At 47.8% G+C, this 24,122-nt stretch overlaps 1 protein-coding gene and 1 long non-coding RNA gene across 4 annotated transcripts in view; one reads left to right on the top strand and one right to left on the bottom strand.

Moving 5' to 3' along the window:
* Positions 1-24,122, bottom strand: part of IQCA1 (IQ motif containing with AAA domain 1) — a 197,176-nt gene that overhangs the window by 33,092 nt on the left and 139,962 nt on the right. For all 3 annotated transcript variants that reach the window (XM_060301667.1, XM_030864755.2, XM_060301668.1), the window contains exons 16-18: positions 21,889-21,975; positions 11,429-11,606; positions 4,367-4,605 (exon numbers count right to left, since the gene is read on the bottom strand). In XM_060301667.1, the coding sequence (XP_060157650.1) occupies positions 4,367-4,605; positions 11,429-11,606; positions 21,889-21,975 (504 nt within the window). The remainder of the gene's footprint in view (positions 1-4,366; positions 4,606-11,428; positions 11,607-21,888; positions 21,976-24,122) is intronic.
* On the top strand, positions 18,137-20,675 carry LOC132597624 (uncharacterized). The gene is made up of 3 exons (XR_009564677.1): positions 18,137-18,225; positions 19,482-19,628; positions 20,606-20,675. It is a non-coding gene; the product is annotated as an uncharacterized lncRNA (long non-coding RNA).

The raw sequence follows: 24,122 nt of genomic DNA, 5'->3' as shown, positions 1-24,122 counted from the left end.
AACAAGACCCATACATATGCTGTCTACAAGAGACCCACTTCAGACCTAGGGACACATACAGACTGAAAGTGAGGGGATGGAAAATGATACTCCATGCAAATGGAAATCAAAAGAAAGTTGGAGTGACAATTCTCATATCAGACAAAATAGACTTTCAAATAAAGACTATTACAAGAGACAAAGAAGGACACTACATAATGGTCAAGGGATCTATCAAGAAGAAGATATAACAATTGTAAATATTTATGCACCCAACATAGGAGCACCTCAATACATAAGGCAAATGCTAAGTGAGTAGGACACTATCTCAATCTTTGTGTGTCTTAAAGTATCTTTATTTTTTCCAATCTCTTGGATGTTAGTTTAGCTGGATACAAATTTTAGGTAGACAGTTATTTCCCCTTTTATAAAAGGGGACATAAAAGAAGAAATCAACAGTAACACAATCATAGTAGGGGACTTTAACACCCCATTTTGACCAATTGAAAGATCATCCAAAATGAAAATAAGTAAGGAAACACAAGCTTTAAATGATACATTAAACAAGATGGACTTAATTGATATTTATAGGACATTCCATCCAAAAACAACAGGATACACTTTCTTCTCAAGTGCTCATGGAACATTCTCCAGGACAGATCATATCTTGGGTCACAAATCAAGCCTTGGTAAATTTAAGAAAATTGAAATCGTATCAAGTATCTTTTCTGACCACAATGCTATGAGGCTAGACATCAATTACAGGAAAAAATCTGTAAAAAATACAAACACATGGAGGCTAAACAATACACTACTAAATAAGCAAGAGATCACTGAAGAAATCAAAGAGGAAATCAAAAAATACCTAGAAACAAATGACAATGAAAACACGATGACCCAAAACCTATGGGATGCAGCAAAAGCAGTTCTAAGAGGGAAGTTTATAGCAATACAATCCTACCTCAAGAAACAGAAAACATCTTAAATAAATATCCGAACGTTACCCCTAAAGTAATTAGAGAAAGAAGAACAAAAAACCCACACAGTTAGCAAAAGGAAAGAAATCATAAAGATCAGATCAGAAATAAATGAAAAAGAAATGAAGGAAACAATAGCAAAGATCAATAAAGCTAAAAGCTGGTTCTTTGAGAAGGTAAACAAAATTGATAAACCATTAGCCAGACTCATCAAGAAAAAAAGGGAGAAGACTCAAATTAGTAGAATTAGAAATGAAAAAGGAGAAGCAACAACTGACAGTGCAGAAATACAAAGGATCATGAGAGATTACTACAAGCAACTATATGCCAATAAAATGGACAACCTGGAAGAAATGGACAAATTCTTAGAAAAGCACAACCTTCCAAGACTGAACCAGAAAGAAATAAAAAATATAAACAGACCAATCATAAGCACTGAAATTGAGACTGTGATTAAAAATCTTCCAACAAATCAAAGCCCAGGACCAGATGGCTTCACAGGCGAATTCTATCAAACACTTAGAGAACAGCTAACACGTATCCTTCTCAAACTCTTCCAAAATATAGCAGGGAGAGGAACACTCCCAAACTCATTCTATGAGGCCACCATCTCCCTGACACGAAAACCAGACAAAGATGTCACAAAGAAAGAAAACTACAGGCCAATATCACTGATGAACATAGATGCAAAAATCCTCAACAAAATACTAGCAAACAGAATCCAACAGCACATTAAAAGGATCACACACCGTGATCAAATGGGGTTTATCCCAGAAATGCAAGAATTCTTCAATATATGCAAGTCAATCAATGTGATAAACTATACTAAGAGACTGAAGGAGAAAAACCATATGATCATCTCAATAGACGCAGAAAAAGCTTTTGACAAAATTCAACACCCATTTATAATAAAAACCCTCCAGAAAGTAGGCATAGAGGGAACCTACCTCAACATAATAAAGGCCATATATGACAAATCCACAGCCAACATCATTCTCAATCGTGAAAAATTGAAACCATTTCCTCGAAGATCAGGAACAAGACAAGGTTGTCCACTCTCACCTCTCTTATTCAACATAGTTTTGGAAGGTTTTAGCCACAGCAATCAGAGAAGAAAAATAAATAAAAGGAATCCAAATCAGAAAAGAAGAAGTAAAGCTGTCACTGTTTGCAGATGACATGATACTATACATAGAGAATCCTAAAGATGCTACCAGAAAACTACTAGAGCTAATCAATGAATTTGTTATAGTAGCAGGATATAAAATTAATCCACAGAAATCTCTTGCATTCATATACACTAATGATGAAAAATCTGAAAGAGAAATTAAGAAAACACTCCCATTTACCCCTGCAAGATAAAGAATAAAATACCTAGGAATAAATCTACCTAGAATAAATAAATCTAAGGAGACAAAAGACCTGTATGCAGAAAACTATAAGACACGATGAAAGAAATTAAAGCTGATACAAACACATGGAGAGATATAACATGTTCTTGGATTGGAAGAATCAACATTGTGAAAATGACTCTACTACCCAAAGCAATCTACAGATTCAGTGCAATCCCTATCAAACTACCAATGGCAGTTTTCACAGAACTAGAACAAAAAATTTCACAATTTGTATGGAAACACAAAAGACCCCGAATAGCCAAAGCAATCTTGAGAACGAAAAACGGAGCTGGAGGAATCAGGCTCCCTGACTTCAGACTATACTACAAAGCTACAGTAATCAAGACAGTATGGTACTGGCACAAAAACAGAAATATAGATCACTGGAACAGGATAGAAAGCCCAGACATAAACCCATGCACGTATGGTTACCTTATTTTTGATAAAGGAGGCAAGAGGCAAGAATATACAATAGAGAAAAGACACCCCTTCAATAAATGTTTCTGGGAAAAACAGACAGCTACATGTAAAAGAATGAAATTAGAACACTCCCTAACACCACACACAAAAATAAACTCAAAGTGGATGAAAAACCTAAATATAAGGCCAGACACTATAAAACCCTTAGAGGAAAACAGTGGCAGAACACTCTATGACATAAATCACAGCAAGATCCTTTCTGACCCATCTCCTAGAGAAACAGAAATAAAAACAAAAATAAACAAATGGGACCTAATGAAACTACTCATGCAGATCAAGATCAAGATCAACCACTTGTGCAACCCTTGTGCAGATCATTATTTTGGGGATCAGTATTGAGACTATTTTCAACCTTCATTGAAGCATCAGCAGCAAAGCAGAGGGGAAACAGTTTCTAGAGTTGGTGGAAAAGTGACACTTCATAGAGGGAATTTTCCTGATCCCAAGCAGGCTTTCAGAGACAAGAGGCTTGAACGGGAATTACAACTCTCTTTCCGGTGACTGCATGGCTAAGATGGTGGTGGATATAATTGCATGTATACAGTTCTCCTCCCCTTTTTTCCCAGTTGGCCAAGAAAACTACCTTTAGGTTCAGAAAGAGAACACAACTGTACTCATTCTTATTCAAAGGATTTGGAGGGGTTGCCTGCTGGCCTGGGCCTTGGGGACGAAGGCTCTAAAACTCATTGTACCTGGAAAAGGCACAGCACTCTTGGCTAGTTCTTTTCCTCTCATATCGAGGGATATGAAGAGTTAATTCTCAAAGCTTCCTCCAGATCTAAAAAGTTCCGTGAACATATCAGAGTGTGTTCAAAAATACAAAAACTAGGGCTTCCCTGGTGGCGCAGTGGTTGGGAGTCCACCTGCCGATGCAGGGGATGCGGGTTCGTGCCACGGTCCGGGAGGATCCCACATGCCGCGGAGCGGCTGGGCCCATGAGCCGTGGCCGCTGAGCCTGCGCGTCCGGAGCCTGTGCTCCGCAACGGGAGAGGCCACAACAGTGAGAGGCCCGTGTACTGCAAAAAAAAAAAAAAAAAAAAATACGAAAACTAAATGTTGGCGAATTTTCTTGTGATTTCCTATCGCAAGTGTACTAGAAGATGACGTGTACCAGGGCAAATATGGAGCAAGAGCAGCATTGGCTGGAAGTACACTGTTTAGGGACTGGTTTTTTCCATGCAAAACTTGTTCCATTATGTGAATTATGAAGTAAAAACCAGTGAGAACCAAGAGAGGTGTGTGTGTGTGTGTGTGTGTGTGTGTGTGTGTGTGTGCAAATCCAATGGTTTTGAAGCTGCTACTCAGTTCTGCAATTTGGCTGTTCATTTATAAGGTCATGGATCACAATTTTCCTAAAATTTGGAAGATGTGCTTTACTGCTAAGGCCAGAAAAATACTGTGGCCCCCAAATTTCGAGTTTCTAAATTTTACTGGGTATGGTAGAGTCCAAATGCATGAATCCCGGGGGACTGGAGGGAGGAGGTGACGTGACAAGTGTTTGCTGCTAGGACCTGGCCAGGTAGGCGTTGCGTTTACCTTAAAGCTCTCTTCTTCCTCTTGGTAGATGGGACTCATGCTGGTGAGAGGCGGGATGAACTCGAGGGCGGTGAGCGGCTTGTGGGATTGCTGCCGGATTCTGCGCTCCGTGAGCACCTCCTTCACCACCTGGACGATGTGGCCCTGGGTGAAGCCGTCGGTGATCTTTGCCAAGCAACTGACACTCAGGGCACTGGTGATGACTCCGCCGTGGCGCTGAATGATTTCTTTCCACAAAACTGTTATATCCAAAGTGATGGAAAAGACAGAGGACAGGAGTCACCACAGAGAAAGCAGCATTGACCCAGTTCCCAGGACAAAGCGGTGGCTCACCAAGAAAGGAGAACACAGGAGGTCTGCTCCGATTTGTAATTCAAATGAGCAGGAAGCCACCTGACCAAATGCTCTGCCCCGAGGGATTTTCAAGCATAAGGGATGCGTGTGGATGGCCCTGAGGTCTGCAGACTACGAGCCCCTTGAATTGACAGGGAAAAATTAAATTAGGGTCAGTATAGTTTTAGGGTGGTACCTTCAAAGATGTTCAAAATCTTCCAACATTGGAAATTTACGTGGGTGTCTATGGCATTTGGCTAAGTAGGAGTCGGACTTCTTTGAGCTATAAAGTTCATTTCTTACATGATTTTTATGCGTGGAATTGGAACGCAGAGTCCAATTTCTATCAGCCATGGCAGGGCTCAGTTCCCATTGGGTGTAAGACACTGTCCCACACGTCCTATTAGACAGAGCAACTGGACCCTTTATTCTCTGCCCCCAACAATGGAAAAACAGCACAGATTAACAGATCTACCAGGTGGGTGTCCTGTTGTTGTGTGGGTCAGTGGGACCTGGGGTGACTGGGAGATTTCACTTAGAACACAGGGATGCTGTGAAGATGAATTATGAAATTATCCCTGATGTTTACGTAACCTTAGAGATAGGATGGTCTTCCATACAACATTTGAGACGAGATTACACTTTGAGAACTATGTCTATTCTGTCAAGAGAGGCTCCAGGGAAATAAATGAGACTTGCTGTGGTGTGTTTAGTTCTATCCATCCAGACAGTGAGGAAGGATGCAGACAGGGTAAGGCCTTCCGTATCAGAACCAGCCGCGGTACTGAGAAGATCTGGCCAGATGTCTCTAGAGCATTTTGACCTTCTTTGAGGAATATTTGAAACAGTGTTTAAACACTGAAGATTTACTGCATGATCTGAGCACTGTCAGGTGTGTGACGTGACTGCAGCATCCAACTACATTGATCCAAAAGTACCTGATGAGATGAAAAGGTCCAATGACTGTCAAGGGATAGAATGACTTGGAACGTAACTAGGACCCACATCAGAGTCTGGCTTTTGGGGCCACGAGTTATTCCAACAATGTGCCTCCACTGTCCTCCTTGGCAGGAGATCCTTGGCCCCAAGGTGAGCTGAGTTGCTGGGAAGGGGTGCATGTTATCATGGGGCCTGTGGTGTCTTCCAACGGTGGAAGGTTAGCCATCAAGGGATGAGAGCTGCAGTGAGACCAGCAAGGGCCACGGGGGCCCCCAAATTTGCCTAAAGCAACATCTTCCTCCTGCGTCTACACTGCTACTTCCTTGGTGGGTTATTTGAACCTGAACCCATCTAAGGTAAAAGTGGGAGTAGAAAGATTTACTTCTCAAGCTGCTGTGAGAAATAAGGGCAAGAATGTGTACAAATCACTTGGAAGAAACTCTTCTGGCGTATGGTGGACACTTGCTCTCCTGCAGCTTTATTACTGTTACTTCTGTAATTTTATTACTATCAAGTCATTCCACTTGGTACCAAAGTTTCCTAATGCTCAGTCAAACATCGATTATAAACGCTAATAGTGATGCAGACGTCGGGCTTAACAGATACGCACGACTATATATAAAGCAGATAGCCGACAAGGACTTACTGTATAGCACAGGGACCTCTACTCAGTATTTTGTAAAAACATATAAGGGAAAAGAATCTGGAAAAGAATATACATATATACGTACAGCTGAATCACTGTGCTGTATACCTGAAACTAACACGATATTGTAGATCAACGATACTCCAATAAAAAAATAGTGATGCAAAAAACGACAATTACTCTGGTCTAGTGTGGGCATGTAAACACCCTACTGACAATGAACGTGTATGACATTCGTGTAAAGTCTTGGTCAAGCTTCGTCAAAATACCTGAAACATTGATGACTTCCCCAAGCTCGTCATTTTTCAATGGTGGTGCAGTCACAGCTGCGGTGGGACTTGCCCACTTGCCCCCAGCCATCTCCAGATCCAGAGAAGGGGAGAGAGAATCAGGCTTGACTCCCTTCTCATGTCTGATGAACTAGACTTACTAGCCTTTAAAAGAACAGCTTCTATTGCTTGTACAAAGCCACCGGATCATGGGTTCTTGGCCCTTAAATAGCTGCTCTGGGGCAAAGAGGGGATTCAGGCGTGGAGGGAGCTCTAGCCTGGTGGTTCATTGCAGTGGGAGCCCCACAGCCTGTACTGGAGCCACGAGCAGGCTGCCAAGGCTTTGGTCCAGCGGGGGAGGGGGTGGTGGTGGGCACAAAAGCACAACAGGCTTGGGGACTGGCAACGGGCGTGGCCGTGAGGACCAGAGGCCAGGGCTACAAAACGGTTCAAGGCAGCTGAGGGGCTCTCTGGACCTGCTGCCGTGTTTTACCTTCCTTTCTCGGATGTAGAGGGCTCTTCAGTTCTTCAGACTAATCTCCATCCCCTTCCCCTTCTTTAGGCTGAAAGGAATCTGGTCTTCGGGGCCCCTTCTCTGCTTTTGGCATTCCCAATTGATTCTATCCTGGCTAGTGCTTGAGATGACACAGTCTCTTAAAATTCATTTTTATTTGGGATTTTGCAAAAGCACAAGAGGGTGAATAATGTGATTGGAATAAGCTTCTGGCCTCCGCAGTCTAGGATTCCAGAAAAAGAAACGAAATTGAGTTATTTGTAGTGAGGTGGATGGACCTAGAGTCTGTCATACAGAGTGAAGTAAGTCAGAAAGAGAAAAACAAATACTGTATGCTAACGCATATATATGTAATCTAAAAAAAAAAAAAAAGGTTCTAATGAACCTAGGGGCTGGACAGGAATAAAGATGCAGACGTAGAGGATGGACTTGAGGACACAGGGAGGGGGAAGGGTAAGCTGGGGCGAAGTGAGAGAGTGGCATGGACATAAATACACTACCAAATGTAAAATAGATAGCTAGTGGGAAGCAGCCGCATAGCACAGGGAGATCAGCTCGGTGCTTTGTGACCACCTGGAGGGGTGGGATAGGGAGGGTGGAAGACGCAACAGGGAGGAGATATGGGAATGTATGTGTATGTATAGCTGATTCACTTTGTTATAAAGCAGAAACTAACACAGCATTGTAAAGCAGTTATACCCCAATAAAGATGTTAAAAAAAAAAAAAAAGAAAGACATGGGCTGGACCCCTCCGAGCAGACACAGGGTCTAAGGTGGGGGGCCTGTGATGAATCGGGTTATTAGCGGAGCAGACCCCAGGGAAGAGAGACAGGAGGAGGCATGAGGAACGTGGAGAGAAGGAAGCCCAAAGGGATTTCTGGGGACTAGACATGGCATTAATCAACCTGGGGGTGGATTTTCTTTGCAGAGACATTTTGAAGGAAACCGCTTGATTTGGGGAAAGCAGGTAGCTATTGAATTATATTTGGTAAACCTCAAGGACCGCGTTTCCTCTGGCTGATCTGCCCTTCTCTTCTCAGCCCTGTCACTCCCCCACACCGCCTGGAGAATCTGAGAAGTTGGGTCGAGTGTCCCATGCACCTTTGGTCCTTGGCTGCCAGCAGACAGGTGGACAAGCAAGGGCCCAAGTTATGGATCTGCAGCCCAGGCTTTACAGGATGCAAGAGACCGTTTTTTTTTTTTTTTTGTACGCGGGCCTCTCACTGTTGTGGTCTCTCCCATTGCGGAGCACAGGCTCCGGATGCACAGGCTCAGCGGCCATGGCTCACGGGCCCAGCCGCTCCGTGGCATGAGGGATCCTCCCGGACCGAGGCACGAACCCACGTGCCCTGCATCGGCAGGCGGACTCTCAACCACTGCGCCACCAGGGAAGCCCAAGAGACCGTTTTTGATCATTGCAAAGACAGGAATAGTCTTTCTTTAAGATAGATGTCCCAGCCACTGTGGCTATGGTAACTTCAAGGTCACTGGAGGAAACGCTGGGCAGCATTTATGATGTTGGCGAGAATGGGAGCCTGAACAAATCACCCACCGAGAAAGAAATATGTGAGACACATGTGGTTGAGTGGACAGAGCCCTGGGCCCAAGATGACCACTGCTGCAGGTTTATCATCCGCCCACCGGTGAAGGGATGCTTCCTCCTTCCTCTCCCATGATGCTGCCGTGAGGGGATTCAAGTTGGAATCTGTCTTGTGATCTGAGTCCCTAGAGAGGCCTGGCACTTTATCAAAAGAACACACCTGTCCTTGTTAAACATCAATAGCTTCATTTCGAAAGGGCCTATGGTTTTGTCAGACAATCGAAACTGTTCAAAGTCAAGAATAATGTTCTAGGCCCTGAAAATTAATAATACTCTACCTTATTCCATTAAGATAGCTTAAAATATATATACAATACAGAGAGAGAGAGAGAGACAGAGAGAGACAGAGAGACACAGAGAATCTAACCAAGGGGCACGGGAGTGGGAAAGCCCTGATGAAGCCAGGAGCGTGGAATCCTCTGCAGTGGGCAGAGAACGCTGGTGCACACCCATCTCTGTGCCGACTCCTTCCTTGGCTAAACTACACATCCCTGCCCCTTGAACCCTGGTGGGGCCTCGTGAGGCATTCTGGCCAATGTGGCTAGAAGAACTGTTGGCCCCTCCTCAGTCTGGTCCCTAAATCTCCTGAGAGATCATTTATACTATCTTTCTTTCTTTTCCTTTGATGCTGGCTGGTTGCAAAGGATCCAGTGGAGGGCTTGCAGGCCCCAGAAGATGGAGAAGTCCCCAGATGGGTGGAGAAATAACTGTGCCCAAAGTCTTCCTGTGCTTTGCATATAACATTGTGATTATGATCACACTTTATCAAGACAGAAACGAATGCATATTGCAAACGGAGTGGCTAATAAGCTAAGAGTTTATAATGTATGGGGAGTAAAGGGTTGTTCTTCTAGCAAATCACACTGACCAGGAACTTAAGATCAACCAGAAAGGACCATATATCCTCTCTGTTTTGGTGGCGCTATTGTGACTAATGAAGGATGAATAGAAACCAAGTCTGACCTAATAGTTTTTATTATTATCAGCAATGCACCATGGCTACCAGGTCATCGCTACCGCCATCTCCTCTACCATGACCGCCACCATGACCACCAGCTTCTCCATCACCACCAGGCTGTGGTCACAACCACCATCATCTCCATCACCCCCAGGCTGTGGTCATGACCACCGCTATCTCCATCACCACCAGGCTGCAGTCACGACCACCATCATCTCCATCACCCCCAGGCTGCGGTCATGACCACCAGCATCTCCATCACTTCCAGGCTGCGGTCATGACCACCAGCATCTCCACCACTTCCAGGCTGTGGTCACCATCACCGCCATTTCCAACAGCACCATCATCATCTCTAAACCAAATCTACCACCACCACCACTACCATGGGCGGCCGGGATGACCCCTCAATGAGTCGCACCTTTGGTATTCACATGCTGTGTAGTCCACTGTCCTTGAACTTGGGCTGGCCTGTGACTTTCTCTTGACCAGTAGAATGTGGTGAAAGTGACTCTGTGTGACTTCTGCAGCTGGGTCACAAGGATCCTTCCAGCTTCTGCCTGAACCTCTTGAAACGTTTGCCCTTAGGATGTTCCCCCTGGGGACCTAGCTGCCGTGCAGTGGAAGGTCACGGGGAGGGGCCGGGTAGAGGAGGTCTGATCACCAGCCCCAGCTGAGCTCCCAGCTGACAGCCAGCAACAGCACAGTCATGGAGGGAATGGTCTTGGATGTCCAGCCCTGTCCAGTCTTCAGATGGCTGGAGTCCCAGCCACCATTTACTGCTCCATCATGAAACACCTTGGGGAGAACGCCCCCACTGAGCCCAGTGGCCCCTCAGAATCATGAGAGGCGTACTTTATGGTTTCAAGCCACTGGGGAGGTCTGTCACACAGCAATCGATAATGGAAACCACCACCGGCACCACTGCCGGCTCCCTGGGCCATTTACTGACCTTCCATTTAAATATTCCTCCTCCACGCCCCCATCACCGCCTTCTCCCCCTCCACCCGTCCTCTCCGGGAGCTGAGATGGTGCTGGGCATTCTAGCCACCTCATATAAGGGTCACCACAGCCCTGGGAACTGAACAGTTCTCCTACTTTAGAGCTGAGAAAATGGAGGCTCAGAATGTCAGCCTACTTCTCAAGGTCATCAGCTATTCGGCGGGACAGCCAGGATCAGAACCAGGGCTCGTCAGAACCCACGTGCCACGGCTCTTCCCAATTTCACTGCACTGCCTCCCAGGGTCACTTTTTTGTATTGTTCCCATTTAAAAATAGGTTTCAAAAGAAGTGATTTTGAATCTGTCTATCCAAGGGAAAAAATGGAAAAAAAGTAAGCTCTTGTTGTATGTAGTGTTTAAGTAAATCAACATTCCCTTGGACTGGTATTTTGAGCCTGGAAAAAAAAAATCGACCAGGTGAAAAGAATGCTTTTGCACGGGAAAGACATCACCGCCGCGGGGACAAGCTGAGTGACCCTAATCCACCTGTCAAAAGGAAAATTCTTACCCACAGGGGCTTTTGTCTCCTTCAGGGCTCAAAAATAATCCCTGTCCTGTTTCCTTTTGTCTTGGGTAAAAAGAATTACATTAACAACAAAACAGAGATCTGTTGCTCTTGGGACCTGGTGTTTATGTTTATGGCTTGCAGTTCGCTGATTTCCTGGGGCACTGGGACTTACATCACTTTCTGATGGTCACTGGGTGACGAAGGCCACCCTCCTGGTTCAAGCCCACATGCCTGCAAGCCCACACCGGACGGCCCAGCTTTGGTTACTGCATACTGGAAGGGGTGAGGGGTACTTGCCATATCTGGAAGCATAGTCTGGTCTGGGAACCAAAATAATTTTTTGATAAACTTTGCAAAGAGGTTGAAGTTCAGCGTCAAAAGGTCGCTGTGTTGTCCCCACAATCAGAATCCTGTCATCTGGTTTCAGGAGCTTCAGGATTTTGGGAAGCTGTTTTTTCAGGCGCTTAGGTTCCATCTGGGAGGAAGAGAGAGGGGAAAAAATAAGCCCACACATAGAAAAAAAGAATCAAGAACAAAAGAAAATATAGCGTTGGATGCACTGTGGCATACATTTGTTAAAAAGTGATGCCCAAACACACTTTCTTAGAGTTTGTTCTGGGTCGGGTCTCGGGACGTGGTTCCTGGTTTGCATGGTCTGAACTGCTGGCTCTTCCTTTCCTTAAATCTGGTGTTCCGATTTGGAAAGGGGGAAGGAAGGAAGCACCTGACCGAACGTACCAGCATCTTAACCCTAAGAATGGGAAACAGGGCGGATTTCCAAGCGGAAGGAAACTGGCTGGGATTGAGAATTGGTTTCCAGTGTGTTCCTCTGAGCTGTTTTGAAGGCGAACTCAAGATTTCCTTTGCTGACGGCTGTGACGACGAGGACCAAGGTCTTGGATCTCAGATCTGAAAACAGCTGGTTACATAAGAGTGTGAAACTTCTCTCTGAAGCAGTTTGGGTGTAGTTTGAACCTGTATTATTTCAGTATAATCACAGCACTAATGAGGGACAGGAGTAAGACTTGAGGTACCTGAGGGAGGATAACTTCTGGCCTCTGGGCGGGGTGGGGGGCATGTCAGATTTGGCCACGTTGCCATGGCAACGCATGGGCTTTAAATCAACCACAACTAGTGCAGCAAGAGAAGAGGAAGCGGCTAGGGGTGATGGGGGGGCCTTCACAGAGACACCCAAGAACAATCTGGGCCTTTTTTGCTCCCCTTTGGCTCAGGGGCAATTGAGCCAGAGAGTTAAAGATCCCACCTATCCTGGGGCTTTCCTGGAACCGCCCCAGCACATGTGAGCTACTCTATAGAGATGAGGTCGCCTGTTGCTTGGCCCTGTGTGTCCTGCACACCTGGCCGGAAGACAGCCCCGCACGTCTGCCTCCAGGAAGGGGCTGGTAACATCTAGGGAAGGGAGTGGGCGTGGGATAAATTCCACGCTCGAGAATAAACGCGAATGGCAGGAAACTGGAGGCACGGGGGTGACAGAGCTGTGCACGGCTGCAGGGCCTTTGGGACAAGGACACTCGTGTGCTGGGGAATCTGTTCCCTGGGAGGCCCTTTGGCTGCCCCGTGGAATTGGGAGTCAGACCTGGAACGGCAGCCTGCTGGGCAGAGGGAGGGAGGGTGGTGTTAGGAGTGTGGTCTGCAGGGCGGGTGTGAGCTGGGTGGGTGATGCCGGGGAGGGAAGGGGGAGGCAAGGGGCTGTGGCCATGCAGGGGGCCCAGTGTTGTGCCCCTTCCTCCTTCCTTTTGTTTGACCAACAGAAAGGCCCAGTTCCACGTCTGGATTGACGGGGTGCAGGGAAAATACTGGATGAGAAAAGAGCGAGACGCCGGGCCGAGGGGCCGTTCGGAGGAAAGCCCAGTGGGAAGTTGCAGAAACTTTTGGCTCCAATGAGGCAAGAGGTTGGGGGCTTGCCTTGACCTCCCAGGACAGCACAGCTTGTTACTTCCCGGCCTGTCAGCCTCACTCATTACTTCTTACGCCCAGGCTGCTTCCATGGTACTGGTAGCATCGACTGCATGCTTCCTGTGTTCCAGGGGTCTTGCTCGGTGCCTGACATGAACCTTCTCACCTTATCCTCGCAGCCACCCCAGGAGAGGGACCCGTTCTCACCCTCACTCCGGAGATGCTGGCCTGAGGCACAAGGAGACCAAGGGACATCCGAGACCCAGAGTTCATGAGCCGGTCCCCAGCTGCCAGCACGGAGTTAGTGACTCCACAGCCTTGCTCCTGCCCCTGCTCTGGGGACCCTGCCTTTCAGAGGGGATGTGTGAGGGGCCATGCTTGCCCCACCCCCAATTCCCTTCCTGTTTAGGGGCCTACAGCGATTGAGGGCTGCAAAGGAGACTTCAAATATCTATTATTGTTATATTATGTTATCTATTATTATGGTTATATCATTATCATGGTATAGATCAGCTTTATTGAGACGTAATTCACATACCATATAATTCACCTATTTAAGACGTATGATTCACCAATAAAATTAAAATATTAAAAAAATAAAATGTATGATTCAGTGTTTTTAGTATATTCACAGAGTTGTGCAACCATCACCACAATTAATGTTAGAACGTTTTCATGTTTGTTGCCCCCAAAAGACCCCACCCGTTCGCAGTCACTGCCCATTTCCCCCAACCTCCTTCTGCAATCCTAGGCAATCACTAATCTACTTTCTGTCTCCACAGATGTGTCTCTTATGGATATTTCATAAATAGAATCATTCCATATGTGTCTGTATGTGTGTGTGTGGCTTCTTTCATTCAGGGTAACATTTTCGAGATTCCCCCATGTGGTGGCGTGTTTTAGGACTTCATTTTAATTGCTGAACGGTATCCATTGTACGGTTATGCCCCATTTTACTTATCTACTCATCAGCTGATGGACATTTGTTTTTCTTACGCTTTTTGGCTGTTGTGAATAACGCTGCTATGAACATTTGTGTATAAGATTTGTATGGACTAATGTTTTCGTATCTCTTGGGTACGTACAGAGGAATTGAATTGCTAGGTCTTATGGTTACTCTCTGTCTAACCTTTTAAAGAAATGCCAGACTGTTTTCTAAAGCGTCTGCACCGTTTTACAATCCTAGCAGAGAGCAGATTCAAGTTTCTCTGGACCCTTACCAACACTTGTTACTGTTTTTCTTATTTTTTCCTTTTATTTAGCCAACCTGGTGGGTGTGAAGTGGTATTGGATTGTGGTTTTGACTTTTACTTCCCTGGAGGCTAAAGATGTTATTAGCATCTTTTCACGTGCTTAATGGCCATATGTACCTTCTTTGGAAAGACGTGTATTCAGATCCCTTGCCCATTTTTTAAATTGGGTTACTTGTCTTTTTTTTTTTTTTTTTGCGGTACGCGGGCCTCTCGCCGTTGTGGCCTCTCCCGTTGCGGAGCACAGGCTCCGGACGCACAGGCTCGGCGGCCATGGCTCACGGGCCCAGCCGCTCCGCGGCACGTGGGATCCTCCTGGACCGGGGCGCGAACCCGTGTCCCCTGCATTGGCAGGCGGACTCTCAACCACTGCGCCACCAGGGAAGCCCAAGGTTACTTGTCTTTTTAATATTGAGTTGTAAGAGTCATTTATATTTTCTAGATACAGGTCCCTTGTCAGATTAATGACTTGCAAATATTTTCTCCCATTCTGAGTCGTCTTTTCACTTTCTTGTTGATGTCTTTTACAGCAAAAAGTTTTCAGTTTTGATGAGTTCAGTTTAAGTCTTCTTCTGTTCCTTGTGCTCCTGATATTGTATCCAAGACACCATTGCTTAATCCAAGGTCGCAAAGAGTTATGTCTCTATTTTCTTCTAAGGCTTTCATAGTTTTTGCTCTTGCTTTTAGGTCTGTGGTGCATTGTTGGCTAACTGTGTGAGATAGGGGTCCAACTTCATTCTTTTTCATGTGGCAATCCAATTGTCCTAGAAGCATGTGTTGAAAAGGCTATTCTTTCTCCATTGAATTGTCTTGACACTTCTGTCCAAAAAGGCAATTGTTTTGTAAATGTGAGGGTTTATTTCTGGACCAGTTCTATTCCATTGGCCCATATGTCTCTCCTTAGGCCAGTACCACACTGTCCTGATTGCTGCAGCTTTACGGTAAGTTTGGAAACTGGGAAGTGTGAGTTCTCCAACTCCGTTCTTTTTCAAGATTGTTTTGGCTATTCTGGGTCCTTTGAATTTCCATATGGATTTTAGGATCAGCTTGTCAATTTCTGCAACTAAGGTCGCTGGAATTTTGATGGGGATTGTGTTGAATCTGTAGATCAATGTGGGGATTCTTGCCATCTTAACAATAAGTTTTTCAATCCATGAGTATGATGTATCTTTCTATTTATCGAGGTCTTCGTTGACTTCTTTCAACAATGTTTTGTAGTCTTCAGAGTAGAGTCTTCAGAGTAGAAGTCTTCAGAGTAGAGTCTTCAGAGGAGTAGAAGTCTTGCACTTCTTTTGTTAAGTTTATTCCTATTTTTTGGATGTTATTACAATTGGAATTGTTTTCTTAATTCTAATTTTAATCTTTTCCTTGCCAGTGTATAGAAACGTTGCTTTTTGTATATTGATCTTGTATCCTATCCTGCGACCTTGCCGAACTAGTTTATTAGTTCTAATACTGCTTTAGTGAATTCCTTAGGATTTTCTGTATACAAGATCATGTCATCTGCAAATATAGTTGTATTTCTTCCTTTTCAATATGGATGCCTTACTTAATTTTCTTCCCTGATTGCCCTGGTGAGAACCTGCAATATAATGTTGGATAGAAGAGGTGCTCTTAAGGGGAAAACATCCAGTCTTTTACCATTAAGGATGATGTCAGCTGTGGATTTTTTTATTAGACTGAGGAAGTTTCCTTTTCTTTCTATTTTTTTAATCATGAAGGGGTGTTGTATTTTGTCAAATGCTTTTTCTGCATCTGTTGAGAAGATGGTGTGGTTTCTGTCCTTTATTTTTAATGATATAGTATATTACATTAATTGATTTTTGGATGTTAAGCCTGGGATAAATCCCACTTGGTCATGGTGTATAATCCTTCTTCTGTGTTGTTGGATTCAGTTTAAAGGGACGTTTTGTAATGTAACTCACAGCAGAGAAAGAGATGGGATTTTTACAGCAAAATAAATCTCACAGGCTGGGCCTGAAGCCAGATCACCAGGCAGCTTCTGATCCCTTCCTCCTGCCCTCACGGAAGTCCAGAGGCTGCCTGGCTCCATCAGAAGGGAACAATGGCCCTGCAGGACTCCACCCAGGAAGCATGAATGGGGGTTGGGGACAACAGAGGAGCTTAAAAGAGGGCAAAGCACAGGAGAGGGATGACCCTGAAATCCCGGAAATGGGCATGAGGATGGAAACCTGCTCTCGAAGGGGCAGCTCCCCAACCCCTACCCCAGGTCTTTGCAGAAACCTGCCTTTGCTCAGACCCATGACTCTGGGCGGCCTAGGATAGGGAGGCATGTTTGGTGGGGCTTGACTTTGTTACTGAACTTCCCTCAGGGGTCGGGCTCTGTGCAAAAATGAAAAGCTCAAGGAACAAACTCCACAATAACAGGCAGATGACGTAGCAAATGGTTCAGTGCACGGGCTTTGGGTCAGACAGATCTGATCTCAGTCTTGGTTCTGCTCTTAACAGATGTGTGACCTTGGGCAGGTTACTCAACTTCTCTGAGCCTTAGTCCCTGCATCTGAGAAATGGGAATAATCATAGGTCCTAACCTGAGGGATGCCATGAGGAGTATACGGCATAATGTGTCTGTCTGACAGGTGCTTGAAATATAAGTGCTGGTAGGAAATCAATGCTAGGTCTGCTCTATTGAAGAGAAAGGTTTCTAAAGGGGAGAGTCAGAAAAACGGGGGCTTTATGATTTGAAGGAAACAAGCAATATTGCCAACGGGGCTGAAAATGACGGTGTAAAAATCTCCCCCAGTTTCCACTGCACTGGATGATAAGGCGTCAGTTGCTCATCTCTGAGGAGGTGCCTCTGGGCCTCAGGCCACTGAGGAAAGGCCTCTGCTGAGATTCTGGAAGAATATTCCTTACAGGAGTATCTACATCTGTGCCAGGGAAAAACCCACTGCGTTTAGACAAGGCTTGGAGCGTCTGGAGATACTCAGAATTCACTTTACCAGGGTGGATCCAAAGCTCTCTTATGAAAAGTTGTTCTACTAAAAACGTAACCCTTTGAAAAGGCAGGAGGAGGGGCAGGGTCATGTGGTAGGTGGTGATGGAGGAGGAGTTGGGACAGGCCCTGCCTGAGTCGGCAGCACCGTGGGGGAGGTATCCCAGGGGTGATTCTGGGTGATGCCGGGTGACTGCACCCGAGCCTCAGGGGAGAGCTGCGGGCTGGGGATGGAGTGGGGCACTCGTTGGCTTACGGGTGATTTGATAAGCTGGTGCCCAAGGAGGGCGAGGAGAGCAAAAAGGTCTGTGGGCCTGAGATGGAATCTCAGTGAGCACCCGTGTATTTAAGGGGTGGGTGGAAGTGCACGGAGGAGACACAGAAGAAAGTGTTGGCGGGGTGCGAGGAGACCAGGAGAAGGCTACGGGGGCTGAGGGAGGACAGAGCTTGTTTTACAAGCTGGGGCCCACTGGCGAAATGGATTTCAAAGAAATTTGTGAGAGCAGTTTCCATGGAGCTGCAGAGCATCGAGCGGACAGTGGTGGGTTGAAGAGTGAGCGGGGATGGTGAGAAGAGTCTTTTAAGAAGCTTGACGGAGAATAATGCAAGGTGGTAGGGGCGACTGGGGCGTGTGTGGGGTGCACATGGAGCTGCCCAAAGACCGGTGGAGGAAGGACTGACCCCTACCTCACACAGTTAACCTGGTGAGACTGGAGACTACTACTCTGTGGGGGCAGACACATACTTGCAAGGTCTGAGCCCATCCCCAGCAGCCTGGTTGCCATGGTGACAGTGGTGCAGCCCTGCCTGTTCTGAGGCAGGAGATGCTATTGCTGTCTGCGTCTCCTGACAATGGCAGGGATGACTGAACTTAATTAGCCTGTTTGGATAACAAATGTTGATCCTGGGCCGCGTCCAGAGTGATATCTTCACTGATGGCGAGTCCCATTAGGAGGGGATGGAAATGAAAGGTGAGTATATTCAGCCAACACTCTTCTGCACTTGGGCCACCCCTGTTCCGGTTCAGAGCCGCGTCATTATGCATGAGACTGGTGTGCTCATCCATCATGTCAGCCGACATCCTCCCCATCACCTGGCAACCTCCTCAGCCGCCCCCACCGCTGGACCTGCCAGCCCCACACCACCTTATTATTGGGGGCGATTTCAAATTAGTGTCTGACACCCATGCAGCAGTTTCCATTTGCTTTTCTGCGGCCAGCTCCAACCCAGCCAGCGCTTCCCTCGTGGAGGCCCTACTGTCACGTGGGTAGGGCTCCTGCTAGATGGAGTCATGAGGGTGACGGAGCAGAAAATGCATCAGCAGCCCGTCTTGCCTCATTCCTTACTGCCTTCGCCTCAAACACCAACAGCTGACCAAGGCTCCAGCCTCAGATGGTGGAAAGGAGGGCCCTCCTCCTGGGAGGGGAGGGAGAGGGCGCTGTCCAGGCATCTGCCAGGTCCCTGGGGGCTGGGTGTTGAGGACAACATGGGGGGCAGGGGTGGTCAGGGTCCAGGGGTCTCTGGAGCCTGACACATTTGCCTCTAAGACCTGAGGGCCCCACGGGCAGTCTTCAGGATGTGGTTTAAAGTAGCCTGGGGGTTGAAGAGGGGAAGAGGGAGGACACAGGTGTAGTAGAAGCGAGGAGGGTCAGACGGGAAGCCGGTGCTCACACTGGAGCTGCTTCCAAGCAGAGAGGGGTCCTGCCTCAGAGTCTGAGCTCTGCACTTGACCAGCTGTGCGCCCTCTCGGGCCTTTGTCCTCTTCTGCAAAACAGGAGAAGGCCGCCTCCCTCCTAGGGTGCTAGGAGCTTCCTGACCTGCGCGTTGTGCCCCTGGGCATCCTCTGCCTGTGGCAGCAGCCCTAGGGGTCCCTGTGCCCGGCTCTGCACCCAGGAGCCATCGCTGCCACCTGGCCTTCTCCGTTGCCTCCCTCCTTATGACTGCATGAGCCTCCACACTGTACCTCCTAAAGGGCCTGAGCCCAGAGGTGGAGGCCTCGAGGGTGGAGCTAGTCATTGTGGGTGAGAGTTTTTTTCGAAGAGCGCTCCTGGAATCCCTCCAATGCCCTGGGCGGACGCTGGGAGTGCTCCGTGTTGTGGCTGTAGGTGGTGGCTTCTCTGCAGGTGGACATTCTTCTCTAGGTTTCAGCACCTTGGGGATCGGGGGAGCCTTTGGGACGGAGGCTGGGCTGGGTGGTAGTAAGGACGCCGGGTTCCTGGATGGCCAGGTGATGCAACGTGGAGCCGGTCGTGCTACCTCCTGGTGCCTCTCGTTGGCGGATGCAGCTGCTGCCCTCGGAATTTGGTGATCACCTCCAGAGCATGGACGTCCAATGCTCATGACTGCCCCAGGCCCTGGAGGCTGAGGGACTCGGGTAAGGACAGGAGTCAGAAGCTGGAGGTGGGGTGGGAAGGAGGGGAGAGCTGGCCCAGCACTGGCCCCAGAGGCAGGAAGGCAGCAGGGACCCTGCAGCCCCGCTCTCCGAGGGGCAGGCCCAGGACGTCGAGCTGAAGGATGCCCAGGCAGCGGTTCTCTGCCCACCGTGCTTTCCCCTGGCCGGGGCGCTGGAGCTGGGGCCGCTGCCCTGCTGCAGGGGTGGGCATGCCCCTTGCAGCTCTGTCTGTGCCTGGGCTGGCTCAGGCCCCCAGCCGGCCTCTGGACATCTGGGGACCCAGGGACCCTTCTGCTTGTATTCATCAGGCATCCTGGGGTTTTCCCAGGTTGTGATTCAGTCCTCAGTGCAGTTAATTCCCCGGACGGACGACAGACTCTTCTAATGCAGAGGTGGACAGAATAAATGTCCGATTTGTCCACAGCAAAGGCCTTCATTTTCTGCAGGAGTAAGACTAGTCGGTGGCCATATCTGTGGGGATCAGATGGTGCGGAGAGAACACCTCGGGATCAGCAAGGAAGGGCCTGTTCAGGGGAGGGTTCTGGAGTCTCTCCTTTGCCGGCTCCTGCTCTTGCACGGTGGCTCGCCTTGGGGGGGCATCTACGGAACTCACATCTCGCTTCCTGCCTGACGCTCCCTCAGAGCCCGCCAGCCCTTCCCCAGGGCCCCTCTGGCTCTCAAACGGGTGTGTCCATCCCTCTTACTCTTGACCCACTGAGGGGTACAGACGAGCAGACGTAATTGTTGGCGACAAACCGACAGCTCGAGGGGGTCACGGGAGAGAATTCGAGAGGGGCTTCACGAACTCAGAGGCTATTCTCTCTGGAGCCCTTTAATTAGATACTTAAGGGAAGTGGAAGCTCAGAGAGGTTAAATTACTTGCTCAGGGACACACAGCCAACTAAGGTGAAGGGCAAAGCAGGCCGGGAACATACGTCTCCTGAATTCTCATTCTCCAGGCTGATGTCCAGTGCGAGAGCTCTCGCCCATTCATGAGACAAAGCTTCTGGTGACGTGAAGTGTGTGACACCTGGATTAAACGCTGCCTTGCATCTCTCCTTAGATTGACCGTGGTAACTGCTGCCTTCAAGTTCGCATGTATGTGGCCTTTTAAAGGATTTATTTTATTTTGTTATTTGTTATTTTTTTTTTTTGTGGTACGCGGGCCTCTCACTGTTGTGGCCTCTCCCGTTGCGGAGCGCAGGCTCCGGACGCGCAGGCTCGGCGGCCATGGCTCACGGGCCCAGCCGCTCCGCGGCACGTGGGATCTTCCCGGACCGGGGCACGAACCCGTGTCCCCTGCATCGGTAGGCGGACTCTCAACCACTGCACCACCAGGGAAGTCCTATTTTGTTATTTTTTTAAAATTAATTTTCATTGGAGTATAGTTGCTTTACTGTATGTGGACTTTTTTTTAACGTAGCAACTTCGCCAGCAGAGGGAGCTACCTACCAGATTCCCAGATTAAATAATAAATGAGTCCTCTTCAGAGTTTCTAAAATGACAGGGCAATCAAGGCTCATTTGGGGAAGAAAAGATTCAGCTTTCATTCTTTATCCAAATCATCTCTACCTGCTAAAAATGATGTATAATACATAAGGAGCAAAAGTGATTAAAATCCTTATGAATTTAATCAGAAATCCACAGTTAACCACTATTTGCTTTGGTGCAAATTGATGTGGAATAACAATCATGTGTATCTGCAAATTTTTTTTAACTTGTGGGAAATTTGCTGGTGATTTGCCGGGGGAAGTGCGGGGGAGGGGAGCCATTGAAAGGAGAGAAAAGGAGGAAGGAAGCAATTGACAGAAGACTCCCCGGGGACACCCAATGTGGGCGCTTGGCAGTTCTACGGACGGTCTTTGTTCATAAATTGCAGGCCTTTTGCTATTTATTATAATGAACAATAGGAAATCCTAATAATAACTCCTGTGTGTGCCATTTGCTGTAACTGAGTACAGTTCTCTCAATTGTTTCTTACCCCTGAATCGGTAGGTTTGGGTTTAACGCTCCCCTCCCCCCTTTTCCATACTTTTTTTCATTTCTTCTAAATTATGCCTCGTAAAATCAGACACTGGATCCTTTCAAATGCAGTCAAGTGCTTAGGGCAGAGAGACGGCTGCCCCTCCGTTTCCTTCCTCCCTTGGAAAAGCAAGACCGTCTTGAAAAAACGAGGTAGTCCCTGGTACGGGGCCCCTTTGTAGGAGGGAAAGGGCCACGTTAAGAAATGAGAAGCCCTCACCTTCTTTTCGGCGTTGGGGACTTTTTTGTAGAAGGTTTTCTCGGTGTCTCCAATCCACACCACGGAGGGCTGGAGCTGGCGGGCCACCTGCAAGGAGAAATGGTGGGTTGTAAATGCATTTCCCTCTGGGGTGCACACTTGACCCCCGGCAACAGCAGGACTCGGCGGCCCGCTGTGTTGGCTCGGGGACGGCTGGCGTGGGGTGGGGGGGCTCGCGGGGCTGCACTGCGCATACGGCCTGTAGCCTCCTTCACCGCGGGATGGGGGCGCTGCCCGGCCCTCTTCCACCTGTGGTCAGGATGCGCTGGGTGTCTGTGCGTTCTGCTCCTGGACCCCGAGCCTCGACTCAGTTTGGCTTGAAATAAACCAATAGTTTTCTCCTGAAAACGAAGGGAATTGGGCCAGGACTTTTAATTACAGCCTACGCCCCGCTCCCAGGTTGATTCAAGTTTGCTCATTTGGAGAAAAGCTGTTTTAGCACCAGGGCCCCCGTGATGCCATTTGTTCGTCCCCGTGTGGCTGCGCCTTTGCGGCCGTGGTTTCGTCTGGAAGGTGGCTCTGAGCCCCTCCAGGGCGAGCGGGGCTTCGTGACAGCGCTGGGACTTACCGTGGGCCCGTGAGTAATTGCCACACACCTAACAATCTCTTCAAAGCGCCCCCATGAGAGCAGAGTTCGGGTATTTTTGCAACAATTTGTGCTTTGTGCAAAATGGTGACAGATAAAAGTGGTCTCCAGCCACAGCGAATACAGTGTTACGTACTCCTATTTTTATATTTCTTTAAACATCATTAAGGCAGCAGATATGATTCCTAAACCAAGGCAGACATTTAATAAATGATGGAAAAATCGCCGGGAACACTGGCTGAGTCTGTTTCCGCCGGCGCTACGTACCAAGGGAAGCAGATTATGCATGTTCAAAGACAAAAGTGGATTCAGCTTGCTCCCCGTGCCAGTCCGACCCCCGGGCTGGCCGTATTCCAGTCCCACACACACTGGGATGCCAGGACGTTCAGAGAGGAAACGGTACCAGACAACCACTCTTTGGTCAGCGTTATTCTTTAGGCCCTGAGCCACAGAGTTTAAGAATTCAGAATTACAAGTTTCAATCCCAGTACCCGAGGCAGCTTGGCGTGGAGCAATGAAAATAGCGAGCGAGACAGGCCCGGGCCACACGCATCGTACAGGGCATCACACACAAGATTAGGGCCGGCACAGACCAGCACTTCCTCTGCTCGGAGGATGTCACCTGTGATAACTCATTTGAGCTCACTACAGCCCTTATGTAGCAGGTAGCGTTATTATCATCCCTGTTTACAGATGGAGAAACCGAGGCTCAAAGACACTACATGACCTGTCCAAGGTCACACAGCTAGAAAGTGGCAGAAGCAGGCTGCGAGGCCAGGCTGATGGATGGCTGCCGGGTCTGTGCTGGGGGCATGGCCACGTCCTCGGGTCCTCTCACTTCCTCCAGCCAGATGCTCGAGCATCCTCCCTTGCCCCACCTCCCACGTCTAACCATCCTCAAGTCTATCCATCCCCCCTCCTAATCTCTTTCAACCACATCAGTGCATCCATTCTCTCAGCTCCTGACTTTAACCCCCAACTTCTTTCCAGCTGTCTTGCGCACTGCAGTCAGCGGGGCCCACTCAAGGGTCAGATGGGCAGCTCCAAGGAACCACTGTGCCACTAAAAGCTATCTGGGGTTTAAGTCAAAAGCTTCCCTACTTCCAGCCCCCAAAGAAAATAAGAAAATGAGATACTTTACATAAAAGGTTTTCAGCTTCTCTGAACAAAGATACGTTATAATAACAAAGGCAAAAACCTTATTCTTTTCAATCCCTCTTGAAAATCCTAGCTTTAGAACGGAAACCAATGGAAACACAGTTTTCTCATAAACAGCTGTCTCCTGTCTCAGGCTAACTCGTGGTGCTCACCGAGGCAGCAGACCGGCCTCTCCTGTGTCCACCTGGCAAACACCGGATCTTCCATGGCTCTTATCTGTGTGCCTCTTTTCTCTAGATCCAGCTGTTCTTAATGGAAATTGCAGATGTGAGTACCAAGTATTCCAGCATTCCTTTTCTCTTTCCGCTTTTAACAAGGCAAGCTACATAGATGGACTTGAAACACAGGCATCTTATTAGTTTGGGATAACTTTGAAAGCAGCAGTCTTATTTCTCGCACCTTATTTCAAGTTGTTCTGAAAATCTGGCCGCACCATTCCATTGAATGGGAA

The sequence above is a fragment of the Globicephala melas genome, chromosome 7 (genome assembly GCF_963455315.2).
Source record: "Globicephala melas chromosome 7, mGloMel1.2, whole genome shotgun sequence".
NCBI classification, from domain to species: domain Eukaryota; kingdom Metazoa; phylum Chordata; class Mammalia; order Artiodactyla; family Delphinidae; genus Globicephala; species Globicephala melas.
This window is presented reverse-complemented; position numbering and strand designations above follow the sequence as displayed.